The sequence below is a fragment of the Macadamia integrifolia genome, chromosome 14, assembly GCF_013358625.1.
Source record: "Macadamia integrifolia cultivar HAES 741 chromosome 14, SCU_Mint_v3, whole genome shotgun sequence".
Classification (NCBI taxonomy): Eukaryota; Viridiplantae; Streptophyta; class Magnoliopsida; order Proteales; family Proteaceae; genus Macadamia; species Macadamia integrifolia.
Genome location: NC_056570.1, coordinates 4,119,841 through 4,145,599, shown reverse-complemented (window position 1 = coordinate 4,145,599; position 25,759 = coordinate 4,119,841). Strand labels below are relative to the sequence as shown.

Below are 25,759 nucleotides of genomic sequence, written 5' to 3'. Positions count from 1 at the left end.
AAATTTAAATTAGTAAAAAGGGCATTTTTTACCGAATTTTATTTTTAATTCGGATTCGGTCTGAATTTTTTATTTAATTCGAAAAAATTCGGTTCGTCCGAATTGATAACTAGGGTCACGTCCAGACATAAGGGTGTGAATCCCCAACAGGGGCACATGGGTCATTTTGCAATCTGTGCCTTGACATAGTCATTGTAACTCACCCATTAAACTTTGTTCCACGTAGAAATGAAGGTTTTGAAAATGAGAGTATTTAAATCATACCTTTATAGTTGTATTTAGAACTTAACAAATTCATTTAAATGCCCCTTATTTTATTCTCAAAAGTTTTTTAAGATAGGATTATGAAAAGGTTTTTTAAGCTAATTTGTAAGTGATTTATCATTATATAGTTAGTGAAAATTGTCATTGTTTTTTTTAAACTATAGATGCAAAAAAATATTATACTAAAAGAGTGAAAAAAAAAATTACAAATCATTTGATACTTTAAAGGGTATCAATAAGATATGTTCCCTTTAAGAAAATGAAAGAAACAAATCGATAGCAATAATAGATTTAAAAGAATACCCACTCATTGTAGACCTGGGGGGGGGGGGGAGATGGTTGATAGCAATAATAGATTGAAAAGAATACCCACTTATGACAGACCTAGGGGGCATGTTTGTATCACATATGATTTGAATTTCACCAAGTGGTGGATATCTTATACATCTTACCAAAAAAAAAAAAAAAATTGATATCTTATACACTATCTAATCAAAGGTTAGAATTGTCACATCACTTTCCAAATTCCACACAGAAAAAAAATTGATTGGTGATGAGAATCTTTCAGCCCCAATAAAGGTCACATTCTTGTGTTCAATGATGCAAAATGACAATCATTAAACCGGCAACCAACTCATCAGTCGTAAGGTTGAAGGCAATTGATGTCTGATAGCACAACCTTGGTGAACTGGTTCCCCCTACTGGTTCAAATTCTATTTTAATTCAAATTTTGGGGAGGGGGTGGGGTTGTATCACATGATTGAAATTGGTCAAGTGATCAATATCCTATACATTATTATGCAAAGGTTAGAATTGTTGCATCACTTTTTAATATCCACATATCAAAAATTAATTGGGGATATCTTATACATTAACTATACAAAGGTTAGAATTGTCTCATCACTTTTTAATATCCACATATCAAAAATTAAGTGGGTAATTTAAAGAATATTATGTCTATAATAAACTATCAATGTCACATCCTCGTCTTCAATTATACAAAATTCCAATCATCAAACTAATAGTAAGGATGGAGGAGTTGATAGCTCAATGGTTGGTAATCTCTGATTGATATCGGTGAAATGACCAAAATCGGTATCAGTTGAGACTGATCTCAAGTCTTGACCAATTTGATACTGATCAACTAGTACGGTAAGAGTAAAAAAAACAAAAAACAAAAAACAAAACTGTCCAATCTAGACCGATCCGGATCCAAGAACCGAGATTACGAACCTTGGATGTAGGGGTGTCAATCGGTCGGTCCGGCTCGATTTTGGTCCAGGTTGAGTCGGTTTCGGTGTGGGAAAGTTGAAACTGAAACTGAACCAATAAGGAAATTCCAGTTTCGGTTTGGTTTCGGTTTTGGTGCGGTTTTGTAATACCCTACTTCTTAAACCCGGTTTGATTACACGGTTGACCCGGTTTAATCATGCAGGACCCGAACCGGAGAGAATTATAGCGGGTTCCTTATGGACTATGATGGCAATGGTGACCTTAAACACCGACTGACCCGACAAGTCTGAGCCAGTGCCAGAAGAGACGGGAATACCTAAGCCGTGCACATGCACCTATCATAAGGCCATGTGAGGATAAAGTAGGTATGTGGAGGTGCATACGTATATTACATCGTATGCCAATAGTGAGATTCGCACCGGGGGCCGAATTTTGTCAAAATCCCAAGTTTTGGCCCTCAGGTGGGCGGACAGGTGGGCGCATCCACCCACCTGAGTGACCCACCCATGTGAACACTTAGTTATTTTAAGAAGTATATATATATATATATAGTATTTATTTTCTTTTTCTTCCTCATTTATGACACTCGGACGTTGGTGAGAAGAGTAAAGAGGAGAGAGAAAAGAAAGGAAAGAAGAGGAGAAGAGAAAGAAGAGGAAGAAGAGATGGATTTCAACGGCGCCAAAGTGTGATCTTCCCATTCCGACGTCGGAAGAGTGATCTCCAACACTAGATCTACGTTTAGAGGTGAGCAAAGGTTGGGTTCTTTAAATTTTCACCATACCCAAGTAAAACCCTTGATTTGGGTAGGGTTTCTCGAAATCTTGTAAATCCCATTTGAAATGATGAATCTAAGGTTTAATAGATGATTTATGTGTTGATCTTGAAGGATTTGAATAAGTATTTACAAGGTTGGAGAAGCATCGTGGATTTGAAGTGATTTTGAGGTTTTGAAGGTGTTATTGAGCAAATAAGGTAAGAGGGCTTCCCATTCCTTAAATCTAACCTAGATCTAGGTTAGAACCATCATATAAGACCTTGAATGTGTGAAGAATGGGTTTGGAAAAGCCTCATTTGAATCCCCAAAGATTGGGAGAAGTTGGGAAGAAACAACAGGTTTCCCGCCAAGACCGGTGGGCCATCTGGCCCACCTGTGGGCACCTGCCTAAGAGGGCAGGGCCCTCGGGCACAACCAGCGGGCCAGACCGGCGGGCCACCCTGTCCGCCTGTCTTAGCAGACCCTCTGGCCCAACCGACGGGCCATACCGATGGGCCAACAGGCAGGCCGACCTACCCGTCGGTCCAGACTGGTGGGTATGACTGGTGGGTCAGACAGGTGGGCTGTCTGACCCACCCGAGAGGCCCCGAACGTGATTTTTACGTCCGATTGGACCCAAAACGAACATGTGACCTTCTATTAGGATTCTAAACATGATATTGTCATTGGATCGTGTTAATCTTGATTCTAAAATGGTGAAATACTAACCCCGCTCACTCATGATAGGTTCACCAAATCCTACGCTTCTCGCACCGGATCTCACCCGTACCGAGCGTGAATCCTTGTACACTACAGGTAAGTGGGGAGATGACGTTTGGCCTTGTTTCAAGGCATTGTTCGACATTCATTTAATTGTATATAGTCTAGTCATGCCATCATGAAAATGCTATGTAGATTAGTCATCCTCACATGGTTATGCATGGGTGCTGTGTTTATTTTATAAATGCCAAATGATAATATGCTTCTGTGATGAATGTTGACATCATTGTGCATGATGCATTAATAGACTATATACCGTAGTTGGCTTGGAAACGAGTGCATTGGTGACCCGTGGTATGGGACGCGGTGGCACTAAGCAGTCGTACTATTGTCATATAGGAGCATGCGGTTTAGGATTATCACCGTCCCGTGCTACAACCCTTCCAACAGGGGTTAAGGTGTTCGGTTACCATTTGGGGGGAAACAGTGGTCGCGGTTGTCGGGTCACTATGGCGGTTAGACATTATGCCTGGCTGGTCAATAGGATAGTCGGCAACCCCGGTGGTATATTCAAGAGGACCAATCGTACTGCTTTTAAATTGCTGGAGTCAGCACCTTTAATTTCTGTCATTTATTTTATGTTGAGAACAAGTGGTCGGCATGTTTTATTTTTTCGAGTACTCACAGTGGCCCTTCTCCGACAGCCCTATGGGCGTATCGCGGGATGGAGTTCGCGGCTCGTACCCGGAGTATACGCGCACTGTGGTTGTAGTAGCACTAAACCAAAGACTTAGTAATGTTGCTTAGGTGGATGTGATTTAAAATGTATTGCATAGCATGTAGTGCATATGGTTGTGAATTATTGTGTGGACTGTTGTGTGGTCCATCTTTCCACTTATTGAGCTAGTGAGCTCATCCCACGTGTGCACATCTTTTAGATGATTTTGCAGGTCATCCATATGGAGAGCACGGGGCGGGTCCCACAGTCGAGTTCCTTGAAGAGGACTGGTGGGCCCCTGAGGAGTTAGGGCACGGCACTGATTGCTCGTGCGAGAGTTGTGCTACGGGACCGCAGTTCTGATGCCAAGCTGAGCTCCACTTATGATGCCGAGCCGAGCTCTACCTTGTGAAGCCGAGCTGGGCTCAACCTTTGATACCGAGCTGAGCTCTAAGTTCTGATACCGAGCCGAGCTGTATACTCTGATTTTTGATGATTTCTTTTATGTACTTGATATGTGAATTGTACTCTTATTATGTAAATATCATGCCTTCGGGCCCACATGTATATAACTATTGTATCACAATTCGGGTATCAAGTATTACGAGAATATTCACAGGTAAACCAAGTCTTCCGCTGAACTGACAAGCTTTTGTTAGTTGTGTGTATGCTGTGGTGGAATACTGTATCAGATGATCCTGGTAGGTTTGGGTTAACCGGTGTTAACCCGGTCACTGGCCCGGTTATGTGTGAACGGGGCGTGACAGGTTTGGTTTCGGTTTGTCTTCGATTTCTTAAATCGATTTGTAACCGGGTTGGTTTTGGTTTTTGGTCCAGTTTGGATTCGACTTTTCATACAAATGTTTACAAAACTATGCAAATTTTGATTTTTTTAATGAATTTTGGAGTGTTTCGGTTTCTTACCGATTTGGTTTCAGTTTCGGTCCGGGTTTTGAGCCGATTTCGGTTTGGTTTCGGGTTCATCCGGTTTCTGGTGCGGTTCGATTTGGTTTTGGGGTTGCAATACTCCAAACCGAACTGACCCAATAAGGCTTTGGTTTGGTTCGGTCTGGTTTGGCCGGTTTTACTGGTTCAGTTTAAGAATTGACACCCCTACTTGGATGGAACACGCTGGGTGAACCGGTTTAAAATTTCATTTTTAATTTTTAAATGTAGGACCCACAGAAAATCATGGCCAATGAGGGGTCGGTCGACGGGTGTTGTGAAAGCACTCATAGCAGAGCTGATTATAAATACCAATAATTCCTACGATCTACGGTTTCTCCAATTCCAGAATCTGAAAAAAACAGAAAAAGGGGAAGGGAGGAGGATCGAATTTTGCAGGTAATACTCAACTCAAAAACGCTTTTGATCTTTCTCTCTCTATTTCGTGTTGTTTCCATCTTCTTCTTTGCTTCTTTTCTTGCTCAGAGACATTTTTCTATCCTCATCTCCCTTCCATCTGAGACGATCTAGGGTTTCGCGATGGCTTCCAAGCGGATCTTGAAAGAACTCAAGGATCTCCAAAAAGATCCTCCTACATCTTGCAGCGCAGGTATAGTCCTTGGTCGGGAGCTTGATCTGTAGTCGTTTTGTTGGATTTGTGTGTTGTCGATATCCTGGTTGCTGCTTTTATCGTTATCGTTGTTATGTTCGTCGTTATTATTGTATGATGATGATGATGTTGTTGTTTGTAATTATTGAGCTTAGCAACTCATGCTGATGGTGGATTTTGGTAAGTCAATTTAAATACTTTATTAAATTGAGTGTATCGCTTGTTTGATGTATTTTTTTTTTTGGTTGTAATTCAGCCGATTTATATAGGAATCAATTAGCGGCGATACTTGTACTTGATAGTTTGTGGTTTTTTGGTAGGGGGTGCTTGAAAAGCTAGCATAGAATTTCCTACTATATGAAAATAAGTAAACCCCATTTTTGTCCATGGGTTTGGAAGCTTTCGGTTATTAGAGTGCAATTCCTCTTCTTGACGGTTTAATTCGTTGCTCTGGTGCATCCTGGTGGTTAGCAGTAATTAAAGTTTTGATGGAACATTGTTGCTGCATGTCTACCACTTTTTATGGGGGGAAAAAAAAACTATTGCATTAGATGGATTTGATTTATAACCTTAAATTTCCGTTTAGGGGATCATCCTATTGGTCTGTACCCTTACTGTTTCAAGGCATATCTGCACTTATATATTTCTTTTTTAACGAGGTTAGTTACTATAATAGAGTTGTGGATCTTTCCATAACAAGGGATTCACTATTTTCATCAAATATAAATATTAGAGTTCATATTAGGTTCCATCGATGGATATTGCTAAATCTTAGGAAATGGTGAAATTAAGGGAAAAATTTCCTTGATGACTATTTTATGTAGTTGTATTTATTATCAGTTTTTATATCGTATGGCATTCATATAGCTTTCTCTTTTGGGGGGGGGGGTTTCTTGCTTCCCCTCTATGTATTTCTATTATTTCAATCATGTGCCTCTACATCCTACATATTTGTTGACCCATTGGAGACAGCTTCAACTTGTAATTTTCAAAATAGTTTTATTTCCTTCAGGTGAATACTCCATAGTATATCTTTTCCACGGGTCAAAGCAAAACAAAAATGCATTTCAAATATTTCTCTACTTACTTGGAAGCCAAGTTGCGAACTTATATATATATATATATATATCATATATTATGTAGATAAGATCTAAATTTATCTTTTTCTAGACTTGGAATCAAAATCAAAGAAAGATAATGAAAAAATAGGCGGCTCTTATGTGTTAAGAAAATATGAAGTTTCAATGTCATTTGAAACCTTTTCTCCACCAATGTGATACAATAGCACTTGATTGGTTGGACTAGCATGACCGGCTTTGGAAACCCAAACCCGACAGAAAGGGTCAAACTTGGATTCTTGATCTAATAAGGGTTGGAAGTAGTTCAGTTAATTTTTCTGTCTTTTATTTTCTTTGAGTAGGATACGTAGGACTAGGATATAGAGTTTGATTGCAAGTTCTTTTCAGTTTTAGAGTCTAGTTAGGAGTCTTGTTTGTTTTCCTATATATAATAAATAATAATTGCATGTACCCAAAGTTGATTGGTCACCCTATCAGAGAGAGAGAGAGAGAGAGCTAGTTGTAACTTCAATTCTTACATTGGCGTATAAAATTTTGGGAGTTGAAAGTGCCTTGTTGAACACAAGCAGAGTCCGTCATTGTTTCTCTCTCCAAAAGTTGAATGCTATTGTTTTCCCTCTTCAGAGGTCGAAGATGCCTTCCTTGCTGGTTGAGTTCGAGTTTCACCAGACAAAGGTTGAAGGTGACCTTTGTCTGCATAATAACCCAAACTTCTTGTTTGATTAATCCTAATACCTTCCCCCCTTGTGTGACTTGGCCCTAATGGCCCATTGGCCCTCTTGGTACGACTTTCAAAATACCCCCAATTTCCCTCTTTTATCTTTTATGTAGTGTCCTCTACTTTCAATAGTAACCACCCCCTGATGCAGATCCAGGTTCCGAAATCGATCACTTATGGGCCCATCTGAAAATTTGATAAATCAATTGCAAGAATCAATGGCAGATTTGTAATAAAATCAAAGTTTGAAGTCTGAATGGCAGAACTGTAATTAATGGAAACTCACAATAGGAATAACCACTTGAGGGAATAAATCTTTTCATAGAGAAAAGGGTATTCTTGGAATTTATATCAAAATAAGGACATGAGGTCTTAAATGAATAAAGGGTATTATGGGGAAAACTAATTAGATGGAAGTTGAATCGTGAAAAGGGCTTCATCTTCAACCTTACGACACAACCCACACGCATGGAACCAGCCTTGAAACAAAGGTGCGAACTCTCTCAGTGGTACTCAGTTCAACCTGAGATTTCGGATGTAGATTTGCAACCATGAACCCCTTGAGTAAGATTAATTGCAGGACCCCTAGATCAAAGGAATAAATAGCTTCTATTTCTACAACTTGGTCAGGTGGAAATACTCGGATTTGAATCTGGTGGCAGGTTTATTGCTCACTGGTTAGAAGGAACTGGGGAGTGGGAACCTAGAGTATGAATCTCCCCAAGGAAAGGAAAGGAACCTCTGATTCCAATATCAGGTCCAATCGACCTCTGTTGATGATCTGAAGAAGCTTTCCTGAACCTGTTAGTAAACGCCCATAACCGAAGGAAAAGAGAACCTGAAAATAAGAAGAAGAAGAAGAGAGATTGATCGGGGGAGGGGGAGGGGGAGGGGGAGGGGGGTGAAGAAGGCACACAACTATTATAATGCACCCATCCGACATCATAAACAAATCAACAATTCATTCATCAACTCTTGCCCAATGACTTGGGTTACATGCCTATTTATAATTAAAAAAAAAATCCTAATCAAAGTTTAAGACTGAAATAGAAATAATTCTTCATTTCTTAATTATTTCCTAAAACCTAGACTAATCGAATTAGAAACACAATAATATCCTACCCTAATCTACCCAATCAAGAATAAAAGAAATAAAAGATCACTGCTAATCATTTACCCAAATAAAAGAAAGATAACAATATTATTCCCAAAATACATAAATCCTCCAAAAATCCTACTAGATACCAAAGATCAATTGAAGCCGGTTTGTCTCGGTCTAGATTGCTAGAATGGTCAATCCGGTTTAGCGATGATTCTACATTATCCCTTTTATTTTTATTCCTTTTAAGTCCTATTTTATTTTTCCAGTCGCCCCCCTTATATATATCCCTGTTGTCACCCACCGTAGTGCACCATGGTGGACAATAGTGAGATTCTCCGACAGCTCAACTCCTGTCAAAGGTGGGACCAATACAAAAATTAACACCCTCATTGAACTTATCGATACCCTTATGGCAATTAGTTCCATTCATACTATGATGACATCCATGCAAGCTTCTATTGACAGACTGCCACTGGTGGATTTTGATAAAGGAAAGTGTCCCATGCAATATAGGGATTCTTTCAACATCCTGCAGGGTCCGTCTCATGTTACACCACATCCACAACTTGAGTTTGGTGGATTAAGCACCGACAATTCATGGTGATAGAAAGTGGGCGAGCTTGTGGCGCAATGGTTAAGTTGCACTATTGCAACATATTGGTCACAGGTTCAAGCCTTGGAAATAGCCTCTCTTGCGAAGCAAGAGGTAAGGTTGCGTACATTTGCCCCTGCAGTAGTGGGAGCCTCATGCATTGGGTTGCTCTCTCTCTCTCTCTCTCTCTATCTCGTTTAAATTCATGGTGATAGCAACCCAGAGTAGTACCTTTGTTGGGCTTAGAGTTTGGATATCTTTCTCAGATGGTACAGGTTGAAGAAGGCCAGAAAGACATAATTTGTGGAAAATAAGTTGAAAGGCATGACTTGAGTCTGGTGGATTAAGCACCGATAATAGACTCATACTCAAGGCATTGGGTTAATCACTACTTGGGATGAGATGAGTGAAGCCATGAATTGGATATTCTTGCCTACCGACCACAACCAGCATATGCATTTCGGGTTTGCATAGTTGAAATAGGAAGACATAACAATTGAGGAGTATGTCACTAGGTTTTATTATTGGTGGCACAGTTCCACAATGATTTGCAACCTCAAATCAGTGTTGCACTAGCATCCAATCGACTACCTATAGTGGAGGATGTTGTACAAGTGGCATATTAGATAGAAAATAGTTTAAAGCAACAACTATACAGTCGAAGGACTTTTACAGATACTTTTCCTAGGGTGATTGTTCTAATCAACATTAGTCTCTCCCCAGGAAAAGTCATTCAGCAAACCACAAGCTACTGGCTCATCTATGGCATCTTCACGATCTAACTAACCAGATTTTCTGTCTAGGCATGGTTCCGGCCGTGGTTAGTAAATGCACGTATTATAGATGTATTCGTACACATCAATAAAAAATACTTATTCCTTGGATTTGTTCATCGATATGGAAAAACACATTTTTTTATGCAGAATCGAATTCCCACGTATAATTCACGTATTACGTATATTACGGTGAAAAAACTCTTGGTTTGCCTTCTCCTTCCTCGTCCCTCTCCAATCTTCCTTCCTTTCGGATCCCTTCTTGTGTTTCATTGGTGGTAAAGATAACATTCGAGACAATAGAAATAGAGAGAAAAAAAAAAAAGACTTGTGTTGAGGGTTTGGCACTGAAGTCGAGGTGATGAAGGCAGAGATGGCGAGTTCAAGATCCTAAACCATGAGCAACAGGTATCTCCGTGCACAAATAAGAATCATGAAGTCCTGTAATTGCTCGAAAGCAAGCCAATTTATTGGCAAAATTCACCATGTTTTTCCCTTGTCAGTTGCAGAGAGAAATTTAGGGTCTGAGTCAATGGTTTCTACCAAAAAGAAATAAAAAAATCTAGGGTTTGCGCCTACTTTTATCAGACCAGCGAACTGAAGGACTAAGAACCAAATCAATAAATCTGAGTTTGGGGCATTGGAATCTTTCAGTAGAAGAGGGTAGAGTCACAACTCGCTATGGAGATGGAGCGAGAGAGGAAGCTTGTAGATGAAAACAGAAACCACTGCTAGAGAAAGAAGAAGCCTGTTGAAACCTTGATTGATAAGGACAAGAAAATCCCTGATGCAGATGCTTGGTTTGGCTGGATTGAACCGACCCACTATGGAGGCCTAAGCGGCTAAGCCAAAGTGGCTAAGCCAAGACACAACGAACCCAAACCGGGTTTCTGGTCTGGCAAGGATTGGCAGTTGATAATTAGGGAAGCAATCTTAGTATATTCGATTCCTTTTGTTTTAGAAGTACGACACATAGGGGTTTCCTTTGGAATTAGCTAGTTTCTATTTTAGAGTAGTTTCTATCTTTTAATTGGTTTCCAATTTATATAGTGAGTTTTTCTTTAATTGCTGTAAAACGATTCTGGTGATTAGCTTTTGGAATTGAAAGAAATTTAGTGGAGTTTATGCCCTGGTGGGTGTGGCTGTGAGCTGCTGGCCCTTGTGTTATCTCAGCTCTTCTTCTTCTTCTCCTTCTTACCTTTATTTTCCATTTCTGTTGAACCTCTGTTTCTGGGCCACAGTTGCAGCCCCATCAAGTGGATCGATCTCCCTCATCTTTGATCTGTTGGGGCTGAGACTTTGGTTGCGGGTTTTCTGCTGATGGGCGACCAAACCCTGGAGTATCACTTCCCGGAACTCCTCTTGCTGTATGAATCGACTGACTTACAGATCTGGTCTCTGCTTATTGCCTGGAGAAGTTTCAGAACTTGAGTACTTGATCAAAGCTCGCTGTTTGACATCTGTGAGGTTTGGATTCGATATCACTGGAGATTACACGAACCTGCACGTGATCTTCCATGAGATGGGTGACCTTGCTTGAGGAGCTGGGTCGACTTGAAGATTGCTGCTACCTGCTGGTTTTGTTCTCTATCGTGACCTAAGGTTGAAGAAGAAGAGCCTTCTTATTTGCAAACAAACCACTTGCTGAATTTACATGTTTGCCCTTTACTAATGTTTAGTTCCTCTTTTAGCCTCTTTTATGTCTCCTTACAGAATTCATCCTCACTTTAAGAATAACTTCATGATTAGACCCAGCCCTCCTGTCATATTTTAAAAGGTGTGGCTTGCTTTCATAATTACAAATTTGCCACCTTTTGAAACTTCAATTTATTTACAAAACTGATATTATTCTTTGATATTTGGTTATTGCATTCTTGGGTGGGTTCATAAGCAAACCAAACAGGGTTTTCCGACCCCAGTTCCGCATCAATCCTTCTCTTCTTTTTTAATAATTTACTGATAAAAATTACTTCTAAATTCTAACGCTATTATAGATGGCCACAGGTGAAGGAACCTATGCATCAATACATTTTTTCAAATCATTTGGGTTGATTCGTATTCCTTTGGAATCTTTTTCTTTATGTGGCTGTGTAGGAATATTTTTTCTATTCAACATTGCTTTACCTTGAATATTGATTTGTATGCGTTTTATTATGCCGGATTTTTTAGAAGTATTATTGCCGTCTAATATCCTTTTAATTGTTGTATGTATTCGTACCCGTTTTATTGCTGTTTCCGAACTTACTATGGTTCTGGTAGACCTCCTGTGATGTGAAACGCTACCATTTATTGTCTTACGTGCAAGGGGTACAAACATATTATTGCACAGTATCCCAACCGTTTGGTAGCTTATATTGATAAGGATTCTTTTATACCTTATGTTCCAAAAGAGCACCTCGGTTTTGAGACAGGATTTGGAGATAGTGTACAAGCCGTGTGAAGTCAATACAATGACACTAATGTGGAGTGATACCCTTGTTATGCTCTTCGTCCTGTTTTGACCACTCATGAGGTCATTGAGGATGGAGATTGGCATAGTAATAGAACCTTCAATATTCACGTGAAGTGCAATGACCAATTATGTAGCATGGTGATCGATAAAGGTAAGACACCGTTTGTAAGCTGAAATTGCAAACAGAGCCACATCCAAATCCTTTCAAAGTTGAAATTGCAAACAGAGCCACATCCAAATCCTTTCAAAGTTGTGTGGTTGAACAACACTTACCTCAAAATTACTGATAAATTTTTGCTCACTGACTCTGTTGGTGGATTCGAGGATACAGTAGAACTTGATGTTGATGTAGAGGATTACCTAGAGGCTAGGGTTCCTACAAGGACTGACTAGTAAATTAAACTTGGACGGTTTAATGTTTAGGATTGGGCTGAGAATGGGGGGAGTAGCAACATACGTGATAAACATAAAGATTAAAAATATAATAATACCTATAAAAGAAACCACAACGAAGCACATCGACTCAACAAGACATCAATGGGGATATGGGGGTGGGAACATGAACATCAGAGTATCAAATGGAATGCATGCCTTTCAATATTCTGTAGTTGTGAATACCATACCAGTCCGCAATCAGCCACTAATAACCGGACAGCAATGTCCAATATAGAGAAAATTGATTAACTAGAGATACCATTAATCAATGTTTAAGTCAAGGGAAAATAAAAGGGGTGAGGACAGAAATCGTTGAAGAGGGGGGTGGATGGGGATCATGCTGTTTCAGTTATTTGGGCAGGAATATAAGAGACAAAGTGAAAGAGATGAGTGAAGAGAAGCTTGGAGAAAGAATGGGGTGGGGTGGTCTTACCTTAGCGCTGTGAAAAATTGGCCCTAGGCCTTGCAAATCAATATAAACTAAAAGGAAAATAATTCTAGTCATCCCCAATAAAATAGAAAACCAATAAAATTAAGAGTGGTATTCTAATTTACTAACAAATAGAATCCCTAATCAAATCCAATAAATTAGGAAAGTAAATAAATCGGTCCTAATCTAATTTACTAACTTAGGAAATAGTAAGATAAAAGGTGCAAGTTTGTTTTGAAAAAAAAAAAGGAATAAGAGCTGAAATCACGATTTGGCAGCCTCTTGCGTTGGCTTTCCTGGTGGGGCCCAGGTATAGTTGTCGAATTCAGAACTGAACAAATACTTTTTCCATGGAAAGTTGTTACTCTCATGGTGATCCTCAATCTTCCAACCAGATAGAACCAGTGCTGGGCTGGTCTTTGCGTCGCTGTCTCTGATAGACTCGGAAACCTCGGCTGATGCCCCCATCAGATGTTCTCCTTATGAAGGTCTGTCATATTCTTCTTGGTCGATTGTGGCTGTTTGATAAGATGGTACAACATTGTGGGTATGCGACTCTTTCAAGCACAACAACAAAGCAATGATATTTCTTCCTTCTAAAGATCTCCTGGAATTTAAGCTTAAGAAGGTTTTGGGATTGTTCCTCCTCTAGCTTGTTGACTCAGATGGCCTCCTATGTCCTTCTCCAAACTTGATGCAGTGGAGCTTTTTTCAGAAGAGGAGAATTGACGCAGTATCACTTGGCTAGTTAGACCAGCATGACCGGTTTTGAAACCCAAACCCAAATGGAACGGTCCAACTTGGCTTTTTGGTCTAATAAGGGTTGGAAGTAGTTCAGTTAATTTTTATGTCATTTATTTGCTTTGGGTAGGATACATAGGAGATAGAGTTGGATTGGAAGTTATTTTCTGTCTTAACTCTTAAGTCTAGTTAGGATTCTTATTTGTTTTTTCTAAAAATTATTGCATGTATCCAACCAACGTTGAAAGACAATTGAAATAGCAACCTTGATTGGGTTGCCCTATGTGAGTGTGTGAATGTGTGTTTCCTCTTCCCCTGCAACTCAGAGTTTTTGCTTGGACTCCCCCCCTCTTCCTTAACCAGCCCTCCACCACAATGACTAGTTTATACAAGTGACATCTTCTCATAGATGGATGGCTCAAAAATTATTGAAGCCAATACACAATACTGAGTTTTGATTGTTAAGGAGTGATATGATGTATATTAGATGAGTTAAAAGACCATGGATATATCCAAGGTTTTAAGTATCCTAACATATCTTCCGACACTAACTGATTTGTATTGTATTATACTTAAAAAAAGTATTGATGGTATCGGGTGATACTGATCTGGGTTCCAAAGTCGGAATCGGATCGCTTATGGACCCATTCAAAAGTGCATTAACCAAATTACAAAGGATAATGGCTGTTCTGTTATTAATTCGAAGTTTCCAAAGATGGGTGGCAGACTTGTAATTAATTGAACTCAAGTGAATGAAAGAGGGAGCCACATGTGAGTAGAGTTGGGCTGTACTTGGGACGGGGTAATCTTGGAAGAGTGTATAATTTTAGGATGCACTTAGATAATAACAGAAGTGAAGGGTGTTAATGGAAACCTAAAGAGAAGAAAACAAACATAAAGTGAAGAGGAAACCAGATTCGAGGGGGTCTTCTTCAGCCCTGGACAGAATCCCAGAAGGCGACGGAAAACTTTGCTGGTTTCGTAGGGCATAACTCCCTCACGGTTGATCTGTTCAATTGGAGATTTCAGGCGTAGGTTCGTAGCATCAGGAGCTCCTAGAAGCACTGAATGACAGATCCGGTACTTGGGTAGTATGCTAATAATGAGTGACTGCAACAAATGGGGGGGGGGTTATCTTGAACCAACCTGATTTGAAGGCTTGATTTCTCACAGTAGGGATAGTTTATGGTGAGGAAGCTCAAGGGTTTGGTCGCCCAGGGTAGGAGAAGCAACCCCCCAAATTTCCAACTCAAAGAACGGATCATGAGAGGGTTTGATCAAGTCTCTTGCTGTTTGGTAAGAAGACAACTAAATAAAATAGAACATGGGCAGAATAGGACCAGTAACCGATTGCTCTGGAGAGAGAGCCCATCCGACACAAAACAACTCAATGAACTTCATTCTTCAAAACCTAGCCCAACGAGCCTATTTATAGGAAAACCAAATTAAAACGTCCTAGTTTAAGTCTGAAACGGAAATCAAATAAAGCCTGCTAATTACTTAGATCTAATCTACCACAAAATAGAAACACAAGAAAATTCAAATCGGTAATTCCCTGCTTAGCCTAATAACTATCAAAATAAAATATTACAAATGTTCCTAGAATAGAAGTAGATAAAATCCTAGAAGGCCCTAATGCTTTGATCCCAAATTTGATCTGGTTCATCTTCATCTGGATACCCATACGAGTTTGGACCGATCCAAGGCTGTAATCCGATATTGTTGATATTTATTGATGTGCTCAATACATCTCTTATAAATTATATAACACGATCAGTGATTTTAAAATATTTACTAAGAGCTCCTATAAGGTATCCTACTCAATTTTGTTTTGGCAAACTCAACTCTTGCTTTTTCACTAGCAAAAACGACTCTAGTAGTATTGATTTGATCATCATTTGGTAATTAAACAACATGTAATCAAGGATCAAACCAGATTTGTGCGAGAACAGTTTTTTATTAAAACTATGAATTTTGTGCTTCGATATTGATTTTTAGTGTGTCATTGGATCACTGGCATAGTGAAAAACAACCAGAATGATTGCATCAAACTAGTTTTTTTTGGGCGATGATATGTGCATCCAAACCCTAAATCTTCCCGAAACTGAAAATGACATTTTTTTTTCTTTTGTATTAGTACATGTAAGAAACCTCATCCTTTATGCACAATCAATTGAATGCACTTGGTTCTCCTCTTTATACATGCTATATTCAGATATTACTTATTTACAGTGTTTTACACTTCAAAACTGTATTTCACATGTATTTGAAGCATTCCCGTGCTTATCTTTAGCATTTCTTCCGCTTCTCTGATACAATATGTATCTTAAAATCACCTTTCCAATACTGATACTTTAAACCTTATACCGAAAGTGACTTTGGAAAGAAGTGGTGAGAAAATATATGAATGGATTTGGGTTGACAATTAGCATGTCTTTAAACCAAATTGAATGGTGAAACAAGATCCATGTGGCTGACTTCATTTAGTTGGGAAAATGCTGAGTTGAGTTGATGAAGACCAAGTCCTCAATTGGGGCTTCAAAGGTGGTTCACTACTGGCCCATATCTTGGGATATCTTTTCAGCCTGTTTGGGTTCTATTTTACCCCTATAGAGCAGCCTATTCTGAGCAGCGTATTGATAGAATATTTCCAGATTCTTATCAGATCTTGTGGGGCCCAGCGTGGAGAAAGCTTGCTTGTGGATGTGAACTTCTAGAAGGCCAAAACACTATTCATGTTACTGTTCTCTTGAACAGTGTCACAGCCAGAATACTTCTTTGCGATAGAGATCTTTTTGAAGATCTTGAAGCGTCCCATAGGCCAGCTTGCGTGGAGAATAAGGAGAGATCAAGTCTTGAAATTAAAGTTTGCGTGAGAGAGAAAGACCAAGGGAATCTTGTGTGTGACTCCAATAAGATTTTTTCTTGTGTGGGACTCCAATAAGATTTTTTTTCTTCTTTTGCTTCTATTTTAGGATTTCTCTAATATTTATTTTCTATTTTCATTGATTAGAGTTTCTGTTTTGATAGATTTCTATTTTCTTGTAATCAAGTTACTTGGGCTCCAAGAGTCCACGCATGGACGTGTTTTCTATTTTGCAAATTTTAGTTATGAAAAAAGAGTTTGTTACAAACCATGGCTGTAGATACTGTTGAGTGAGAGACCTATGAGAGGGTGAGAGGCTCAACCATTATCTCCCTTCTTCTTCCCCCTTCCATTGATTCTTCTTCTTTCTTTTTCCTTGTTCCTTATTTTCTGAGTGGCATGTGTTCTATCTGAGACCCATTCGAAGGCTTGTTGAAGGCCATACAAGATCTGTGGCTACTATTTTGGAGAATTTTTTTGGCAGTGTTGTTGCCAGTTGCCACATCGTCCAGATCCTTGAACCATTTAAGCCCGTCTTTTGAGGATTCAGGTGGTCCAATCCAGAGGACAATTGACCAAAGTTTGCTTTGCCTTTTGAGGCATGATTGCTGAAATACAAGAAATCTCTCAGTTTCTTGACTAAATCAATATTGTTCAGATTTTGGAGTACAACCATGAACTCAGACTATATTTTTTGGGAAAGGCTTCTATAAGATCCTTTTGTGAATTCATTTATATTCTCTGTTTCTGACCTAAATTCCTAGATCTCAGTTATTAATATTCTGTCCTAGTTCTCAGTCAATTACTTGAGGATTTATATTGGGTTATTAGGGCTTGGTTTGGTTGATATTTCGAGTCCTACGTATTGTCTACTTATTGGTGATTTGATTGGGATTTTATGTGCTGGGTTTAGCCTCATTCTACCCTAGTCGATTGGCTTCTGTTTTGAGGATTTACATAGTTTTGGGGATTGTTTTGTATACCGTTATCAGTACCTATAGTAGAGCATTATTGGAGTTGGTTGATGCTTCCTTGGTGTTGGGTAGCCATACAGCCCATACTTAGCTTACATAACTTGGTTAGATTCAGTTGCTGAATACAAGATTATGATAGAAATGAGTTTATTTGGTTCTGTCTTTTTGCCAGTCATTTTAGTTTGGAATTGTGTATGTTGATTGCTGATGGTGCTCATGAACCATAATGATTAAATTACGATAGCTTGTGTGTAGAATTGGAGAATGGAGTAGATATAGAACTTGTGTTATGAGTATGAGATAAAAGTTGAACAATGCGATTTATTTCCGGTGTACAGTTTAATTTGATGAAATTCGCTTGCACATTCTAGTACTAGGAAACTATCACATTAATGGGGTTACTAATAACAAGCTAGAACATGTTCATAATGAAAGGGATGCATTTGTGGTGAACTTAATACAATGGAGATAGCCAGTATGACTGCTTTTAGAAAAGTATCTACTTAAAGTCCATGGGGAAATATGGAAAGAAAACCAATTGTGTTTGGTCACTGTCATAATCAATGATTCAAGAGAATGCTGTGAAACAGCTATGTAAATAATGGGAGAGGGTTCCCTCCGTTGCCTGTTTTCTGATGTGGGCATTTGAGGGTTCTCCCTTTCAAATCTTATAATTCTGTTCTGGATGAACAGTAAAATGTGAGGGGGTGTGCAAAAGTGATCCATATACTGGCGTTGTGGAAGCCTTTTCCCCTTTAATTATGTTAATTAAAAAAATAAAAATAAAGGACAAAATGAAAGAATATAAGACAATATATTTATAGCATGTAATGCATGACTCCCAATGCACATTTTGAAATATTTAGATTCGACATGTGTTTGATATCTTTATTGAAGATCACTTGTGTTTGGTTCTGATAGATTGATTGTGCAAGATTGTGAGCTTTAGTTTGTGATATTTGAACAGCTTCCCTGTTTTCGCAACTGGGAAAATATCTTTATACGCCACCATTTATCTTTTGCAGCAACAAACCTTATGTTGTAAACTTGAACAATACTTTATTTTCACCAGAAAATTGGGAATATTCTGGCAAATCACCTGTGTTACATTGATGAATCTGTTCATCTATCTGAGGGCATTTACTTTTTCTTTCAGGCCCTGTTGCAGAAGACATGTTTCATTGGCAAGCAACCATCATGGGTCCACCGGACAGTCCTTATGCAGGGGGTGTCTTTTTAGTAACTATTCATTTTCCTCCTGATTATCCATTTAAACCACCCAAGGTATTGCTCCAATTCTAACTGCTCTATGTGAATGTTTAGAATGTGGTTTCACATTCTTTTCTTTTTAATAGGTTATGATGCAAGAACAATACAAAAAGAGAAACGGAGGAGTATCGTACTAATTAGAGATTGTTTTACTTGAGTAGGGGTGGGGAAGGATGAGTATGGTTACTTGTCCAAACCATGCTTTCAAGGAATGGCCATTCTGGGATATAATTGCTTCTGCACAACACAAGATTTTGGATGGTAGAATTGGGTGACCCCTATGAAATTCTGTGTGTTGGCATTAAAATGTTCATCCTGTCAGAGGATTAGCATCCAAACTGGAATTTGATTGGACCAATCTCCTTCCCATTCCTGATCCCATAAGCAATGGCATGAACACATTGTGAAGTTCCTGATATATGACATGTTACCTTTGGAAGGGCATGGAGTTGGTTAAATTTAGTTTTCTGCTGACAATTCACTGTATCACTTCCTCTGGACCTATCTGACCGTTGGGTATATAGCTCCCTCTGAACTTTGTCAAATTTGGTAGCCAATGTCAAATGTATGGTCCACCATTTAGTTAATTTTTTCATCCCTAGCATTTTAGCTGTCAGATTGATGGGAGAGCTGATGAGGTAGTTTCAAACTGTTGGAGAGTAAAGAATCATGTGGATTGGTCATTTATTAAATTTGGGGCCAAACTGTATCATATGGCCCACCATGTATAGAACTGTTACTCTAGCCATCCAAAAAGTGACCAAAATTGATTTGTTGATAGTTTCACTTGGTAAAATTCTTTTGGGTTGGAATCTAGTACAGGTTAAAGGTGACTTAGACAAGCTGTCCGCAAAATTTGAGGACCAACTAAGCTGCACCTAGGGATACCTCTCTAGGCAGGAGAACCTTTTCCAATTATTATATATTTTATGTATGATGAAATAGTTGTACGAAAAAAATAACTAAATAGAATTCAAGCTCTATATGTATTCACAGTGGATGGGTTGTACAGGTTGCTTTCAGGACGAAGGTTTTCCATCCAAATATCAACAGCAATGGCAGCATTTGCCTTGACATCTTGAAGGAGCAGTGGAGCCCTGCCTTAACCATTTCTAAGGTTCTTCTCAGTCACTTCTATACCTAACTCATACAGTTTCTGATAGCTGATCAATTATAGTAATTCACCAACAAAGGAGAGGATAAATTGATATCCTGAGTATTATATATCGAATGGAATGAGGAATATAGTATTAAACATGGAATGGAATGTGCAAGACGAGATGTTGATTCCCACATCAAAAATCAAACTTTGCCCACAAGCTATCAGACCATCACAGAACAAAATACTGAAAGGGGTTATTTGAACAGGGTTGATTGTCACCTGGATAGGGCCTGTAGGAGTGCAATGGGTACCCCACCTTACCCTTTTTTGTTTGGAGGGTTAGAATTTCTTACCACCTATCTAAACAGGTCGGGTAAGGGTAAGGAGCGCTTAACCTCACTGTCAACCCATATTTCTGTCTAGGTTGGGGGTAATTAGGCAACTCAAGTAGTGTATTGGTGCATGTGTATATTTACATATTAATCCAAGGCCCAGGCGACGTACATCCCCTCTTTATCTTTCCATACCCCATTTTCCCAGCAGCCAAAGTCCCAGGTCTTAAGAATTGTGCTTTCCATGATTCCCTTCCTGTGATGCTTTACGGGCCTTTAACAGTTCACCTGCCAGGTAATATGATGGGAAAATCCTTACTCAGTTTTAACCCCCCAACCACACCCCACACCCCCCTTCCCCCAAACCACCCCCCAAAAAAAAAAAAAAAAAAAAAAAAATCCTTAGACACTGTAGTGCAAGGGTTAGAGGTCAAGTAACGTTCTCCTACCCATTGCCACCCCTAGACTGGTGGCATCCTTAGTGGAGGCAGTTGTATGGAATTTTCCTTCTGATACAAACCTTGGGAGACCTCAACCCAATGACAGGCATTTAAGGTGAGGGCACTGAAGACGATATCAATAGTGCCAAATCCCTTTTGTAACCGATGTGGGATCAACCCCCCTATATGACAGATATGGGATTGTATCATACCACACTGCTTCTGAGCCGATGCCCACAGCGGCCCACTGTGTATCAGCCACACTCTGCCCTAGGGTCTCTTCCTGGCGGGGATTGGGATGATGGATCGGCTGCTCGGATACCACTGGGACAAACCTTGGGAGTGCTCAACTCCATAAACCAGGTTATAAATTGAGGGCTCAGCCCACACCAAATGCCTTTCATAACAGATGTGGGAGCAGTCACCCTTATGATTGATATGGGATCTTAAACACCTTGGCTTGATAATCCTTTAATAGTTTCTGTTCTAGGGTTGTGGATTGATCATAAAGAAATACACATTCTTGTCTATTTTAGAGTGCTCATGCTTGGAAATTTGGAGTTGCAGTGATTTTGTTAAATGCGGTGAGATATTTCTTAAGAGGGTTGGAAAGATCCTTGTTTTTAATTTTCAGGTGTTGCTCTCGATCTGCTCCCTGTTGACGGATCCGAACCCTGATGACCCTTTGGTGCCTGAGATTGCTCACATGTACAAGACAGACAGGAGCAAGTATGAGACAACTGCAAGGAGCTGGACTCAGAAGTATGCAATGGGTTAGTTGGTGCTTGTCTGGGGAGGGTGGGTGGTGGTGTGAAGGGCTACATTCATTTCGTGCTGTGGCTTTGGTCTATCGGTATTCCTGTATGACTGAAGTTTGATGTGTCTCTTCACTCCTAAACTACTAGACCTAAAGAGAAAGGTTCAAACTTTGCCCTCCATTGAGAAAACTAATGGTACTTCCAATTGTTTGTATGGGAATTTGATCTTTGGACTAAAAGAAATTGCCTGTTTCTTAAATATATTGTCTGGCTGTCACTGATCCTCTTTATTCCCTGTAAATGATCCCAAAGGTGGTATGTAAATAATGACCCAAGAGGTATTCAGGAGATGATTGGAATTTGGGTTTTACTTGGCTTGAATTTCAAACCTATGACATGCTTTATGGCTGTTCCGTTTGCATGCAAATGAATAGAACTGTGGGTAATTTATTAATTGATGATCAATTCAGTTCGGGATATAGCTTTTGATTTTGTGGTTAGGTCATGATTATTATTCTTAGAAAGCTTTTTCCCTTTGCAAGAAGTAGGGAAGAGTTTTGTGCAAGGACCATGAGCAAAGCCAGTGGATGGTGGGGGAAGAGTTTCTCAGGTGTTCCCGTCTCAAACTGGGTGTCAATTGGCTCGATTTCGGTTTTCTGGGTTTGGTTTTTGTTTTGTTCAAGATATGACCGAAAAAATCGAAACCTGAACCGGAGTCTCTTTTCCAAACCAGACCTGTATTGCCTTTGATTTTCGGTTTGGGCCCCTATATTAGGTGTTTCGGGAAATTTTTACATCTTCACCAAATGAAATGTTTTTTTATTTATTATTATTTACATCTTCAAAAAAAAGGAAAAAAAAAAAAAGCACATATTTTTCCGAACATTTAAAAAGTAAGAGAATTAATTCATCATCCCAATGATCAAAATATTGGAAAGGAATAGAATTTATCATCTGTTTCAATCCTGAAAACAAAACAGAGGTTCGATTTGTTTCAAATGGCTGGATCACATGGAATCTTTCAGGAAACAAGGTAGTTGCGGCTAAAGGAATTCTGGAGCAATAGAGCACAAAGATTCATTACTCTAGTACAGAGTGCCTAAATGAGTAAATGCCATCAAAGTCTTGATTTTGTATTCAAATTGTAATCTTCTCATCGTGGTGCCAATTGTAACAAGCAATACCTCGCCTTTTCATTTTAATTTTAATTTTAATTTTTGCTACGATAACCTAGCTGGAATAAAGAGGCAAATCAAAGTAGTATATGCTTCCAATGTGAGTTACACACGTTTCCTGTTAGATTAAGTTTTCCTTCACCAATGATGATGTGACGACTTCTATCATTAAATCGCTTTTTATGAATATCCTTTCTTCGATCACATTAGAGGATCACATGGGGATCACATTAGAGGATCACATGGGGATAAATGAAAATATTCTTTCTTCACTATGGATGCAGAGAAATAGGGAGGGATGGACCATGTCTCTTTATTGGCCCAAAATAATTGCCCACTAGGATGATCTCGGTTCTAATGAATGCACTTCTCTCTCAATGTTGAACTTCAGCTACATAAAGTGCCCAAGGCCAATAAATAAAGATTCCATCCACCACACTTGTGCAATTTATAATTAAATTTACTCATCATCTACTGCAAGTAATATTCCTTCCCAGAGCAGTAAACTTGGCCCAGCCGTATTTCTAATAGCCCAATAGAACCAGCTCATCATCGGGGCTAGTTAGATATTGGAAGTTGCATTGATATCATCATCATCATCCACCTCCAACTCTGAAAATTTTATAAGCTTTGATCATTTGTACTAATCGACGTGTCCTATTGTGTAAGGGGTTTTTGGGGAAGGTTTTAAAAATCTATAGTGATTTTTGAGCTCTATGATCGAGTGGTGAAAACCTCTCTCTCTCTCTCTCTCTCTCTCCACCCTGATGGTGTTGTTCAAGGGCTGAAAGCTTTTTGTTAGAAAAGAGAATCTCTTCCTCCATGGTGATTTGATGCTATGATTAAAACTTCTGGAATAATAAGTCTCATCATTATTTTCTGTCATTGGATAGCGAGCCTTATCATCATTTTCCGCCAATAATGACGAAGGTTTGAAATACCCTTCTTTGATCAGGTGTGTTAGATCCTATGATTGAAGAGATACTCTTTTCACCATAGGTGAAGGAAAACCGATCCCATTAAAATGGCGGACTATATGTCTCGCACTTGTGCAGAAGAAAAACTTCCTTTTATATTCGTGATGTGACCTTATGATTCGACTCTTATGTCATCATTAATTCTAACCTTCCTATTGTACGAAGTTGAAATTACCTTTTTTACCTAGTGACCTTATGATGCCAATGGTCATAGTGGAGGATTTGAGGGATTCCTCTTTCACCTTGGGTGAAGCTTTTGCTCCAACCATGGTATTAGGTATCGATATCAAACGCATCATACACCTAACCATTTAAGATACTGACTTTTATTATAGGCCTCGTGTTCATACTGTGCATTGAGAATGTTAAAGAGACGCATGCGCTTTGTGGACATCTAACCAAACCATGCGCTTTGTGGACATTTAAAGAGACGCATGCAATGAACTAATGTTACTGATTTTGAGAGAACCAATCTTAGGTTGGGGACCTTATTAGTTACTTGCTCCTTATCCTCTATACCTACAAAACAAATTGTGGCTGATGAAGGCAGCTTAAAGCTTTTCCATTCCACTCTCTCCAATGCCATCTGAGTTGTGCAACAAAGCTATACACCTAAAAATTAGGCATTTTTTTTTATCTTTCATTTTCAGCCATCCAATAGTTTATCTTTTAGGTATGTGGTTTAATTTTATAGGGTTGAGAAATTTTACATAGATAAATGATGACATGGATCGAGCAGTAATACTATTAGTAGTACTATTAGTAGTTGCAGTTTGAATAAGTGGGTCTATCGGGACCCTTGTTGGAACCCTCGTGTGGGTCTTTGTTTGGCCCTTCAGTGGCTTTTGTACTCTTGTATAATCATAGGGGCCATCGTATTTTGCACAAAAAGGTGGGGGGGGATAACGAATTGATTGACCATAGTGCTTACTTAGTTACTTCTCCGCCCCGAATTGGTTTAAAATTAAGCTAAAATATATGAAAGAAAGAAAGTGAAACTAAGTGGCATTTATTTATTTATTTATTTATTGTCTTGTGATTTTGCAAAAAGAATATTGGCTGCTAGATCTCTAGGCCTAAGATCTGATTTTTTTTCCATGCATTGACTTGTTATAATTTTATTGAGAGAAACAATGTTTCTCAAATTTGAAACTTGAGAAACATTGTTTAACTGCAGTCCTTGCTATAACATTTTGTTTCCTAAGGCAATACTAAATCTAAAGGATGGCCATGGGAATGATTTACTTCGTTTTATGATGTATCTAAATTAATGGAATCTCTTAATTCTATATGCATGGTTAAAAAGTCTAGACGTGATTTCGATTGTCATAAATGGGCAATGAGGCCAAAAGTAGATAAGCTTTCGACATATGTGGGGACATATGTTAATCTAAATTTTCTTCATTGTCGGTGAATAAATCGTTTCACCTATGTTGTTTTGATGCTATGATTATGAGGACAACGAGTTTCATCATTTCTTCTACTTCTATTATTGAAAGTCTGAAATATCCTTCTCTATTCCAATCAGAAGATCAAATCCCATGGATGAAGAGATTCTCTCTACACCATGGGTTAAGAAACTTAAACAAAACTCTGATTTTTTATTTTGCTTTTCATAGATAGGCTTCCCAATTTTGGTCATTTCAATCCTATTAGTTTTGTTTGGGTCTCCTAACCCTGAATGACCCAGAGAGAGAGAGAGAGAGAGAGAGAGAGAGAGAGAGAGAGAGAGTAAAGAAAATGTAGGTAAATAATACACTTGAGTCTTCACATATGACATGCATCCCATCAATTCCATATCATGGCATCAGTTATTCTTCACTATGTGCATTAAGACATGCATACCATCAAGCTCACTAGTAGAGTAACCCATTTTTTAATTTTCATTGGGTTCCAAAATATCTTCAAATCTATTTTCGAAGGTTCATGTTTCTATGTTCCATTGAAGTCAACTCGTAAACGTAATCTCAGGAGACAAAGACTAATCACCAAAACCTAAACCCACAAGAGAGAGAGAGAGAGAGAGAGAGAGAGAGAGAGAGATATTAGGTCCCTATAGGGCCATCGTATTTTGCACAAGTGGGGGGGGGGGGATAACGAATTGATTGACCATAGTGCTTACTTAGTTACTTCTCCGCCCCGAATTGGTTTAAAATTAAGCTAAAATATATGAAAGAAAGAAAGTGAAACTAAGTGGCATTTATTTATTTATTGTCTTGTGATTTTGCAAAAAGAATATTGGCTGCTAGATCTCTAGGCCTAAGATCTGATTTTTTTCCATGCATTGACTTCTTATA

At 38.9% G+C, this 25,759-nt stretch overlaps 1 protein-coding gene across 2 annotated transcripts; it reads left to right on the top strand.

The window, feature by feature from the left end:
- The first annotated feature begins 4,901 nt into the window (after nt 1–4,901).
- LOC122061337 (ubiquitin-conjugating enzyme E2-17 kDa) lies at nt 4,902–21,680 on the top strand. Of its 2 annotated transcripts, none has more exons than XM_042624569.1 (5): nt 4,902–5,036; nt 5,169–5,247; nt 18,566–18,693; nt 19,691–19,795; nt 21,187–21,680. In XM_042624569.1, the coding sequence occupies exons 2-5, from the start codon at nt 5,178–5,180 to the stop codon at nt 21,328–21,330; spliced, it is 447 nt and encodes a 148-aa protein (XP_042480503.1). In that variant the 5' UTR covers nt 4,902–5,036; nt 5,169–5,177; the 3' UTR covers nt 21,331–21,680. The 2 variants fall into 2 exon arrangements, with proteins under 2 accessions (XP_042480503.1, XP_042480504.1); XM_042624570.1 differs by having other exon boundaries at nt 5,124–5,247.
- The last annotated feature ends 4,079 nt before the right edge of the window (nt 21,681–25,759 follow it).

Coding starts and splice junctions, on each gene's coding strand:
- LOC122061337 (XM_042624569.1), top strand. CDS start 5,178: ATGGCTTCCAAGCGGATCTTGAAAGAACTCAAGGATCTCCAAAAAGAT. Junction 5,248..18,565: donor TCCTACATCTTGCAGCGCAG/GTATAGTCCTTG, acceptor TTTTTCTTTCAG/GCCCTGTTGCAGAAGACATG. Junction 18,694..19,690: donor ATCCATTTAAACCACCCAAG/GTATTGCTCCAA, acceptor TGGGTTGTACAG/GTTGCTTTCAGGACGAAGGT.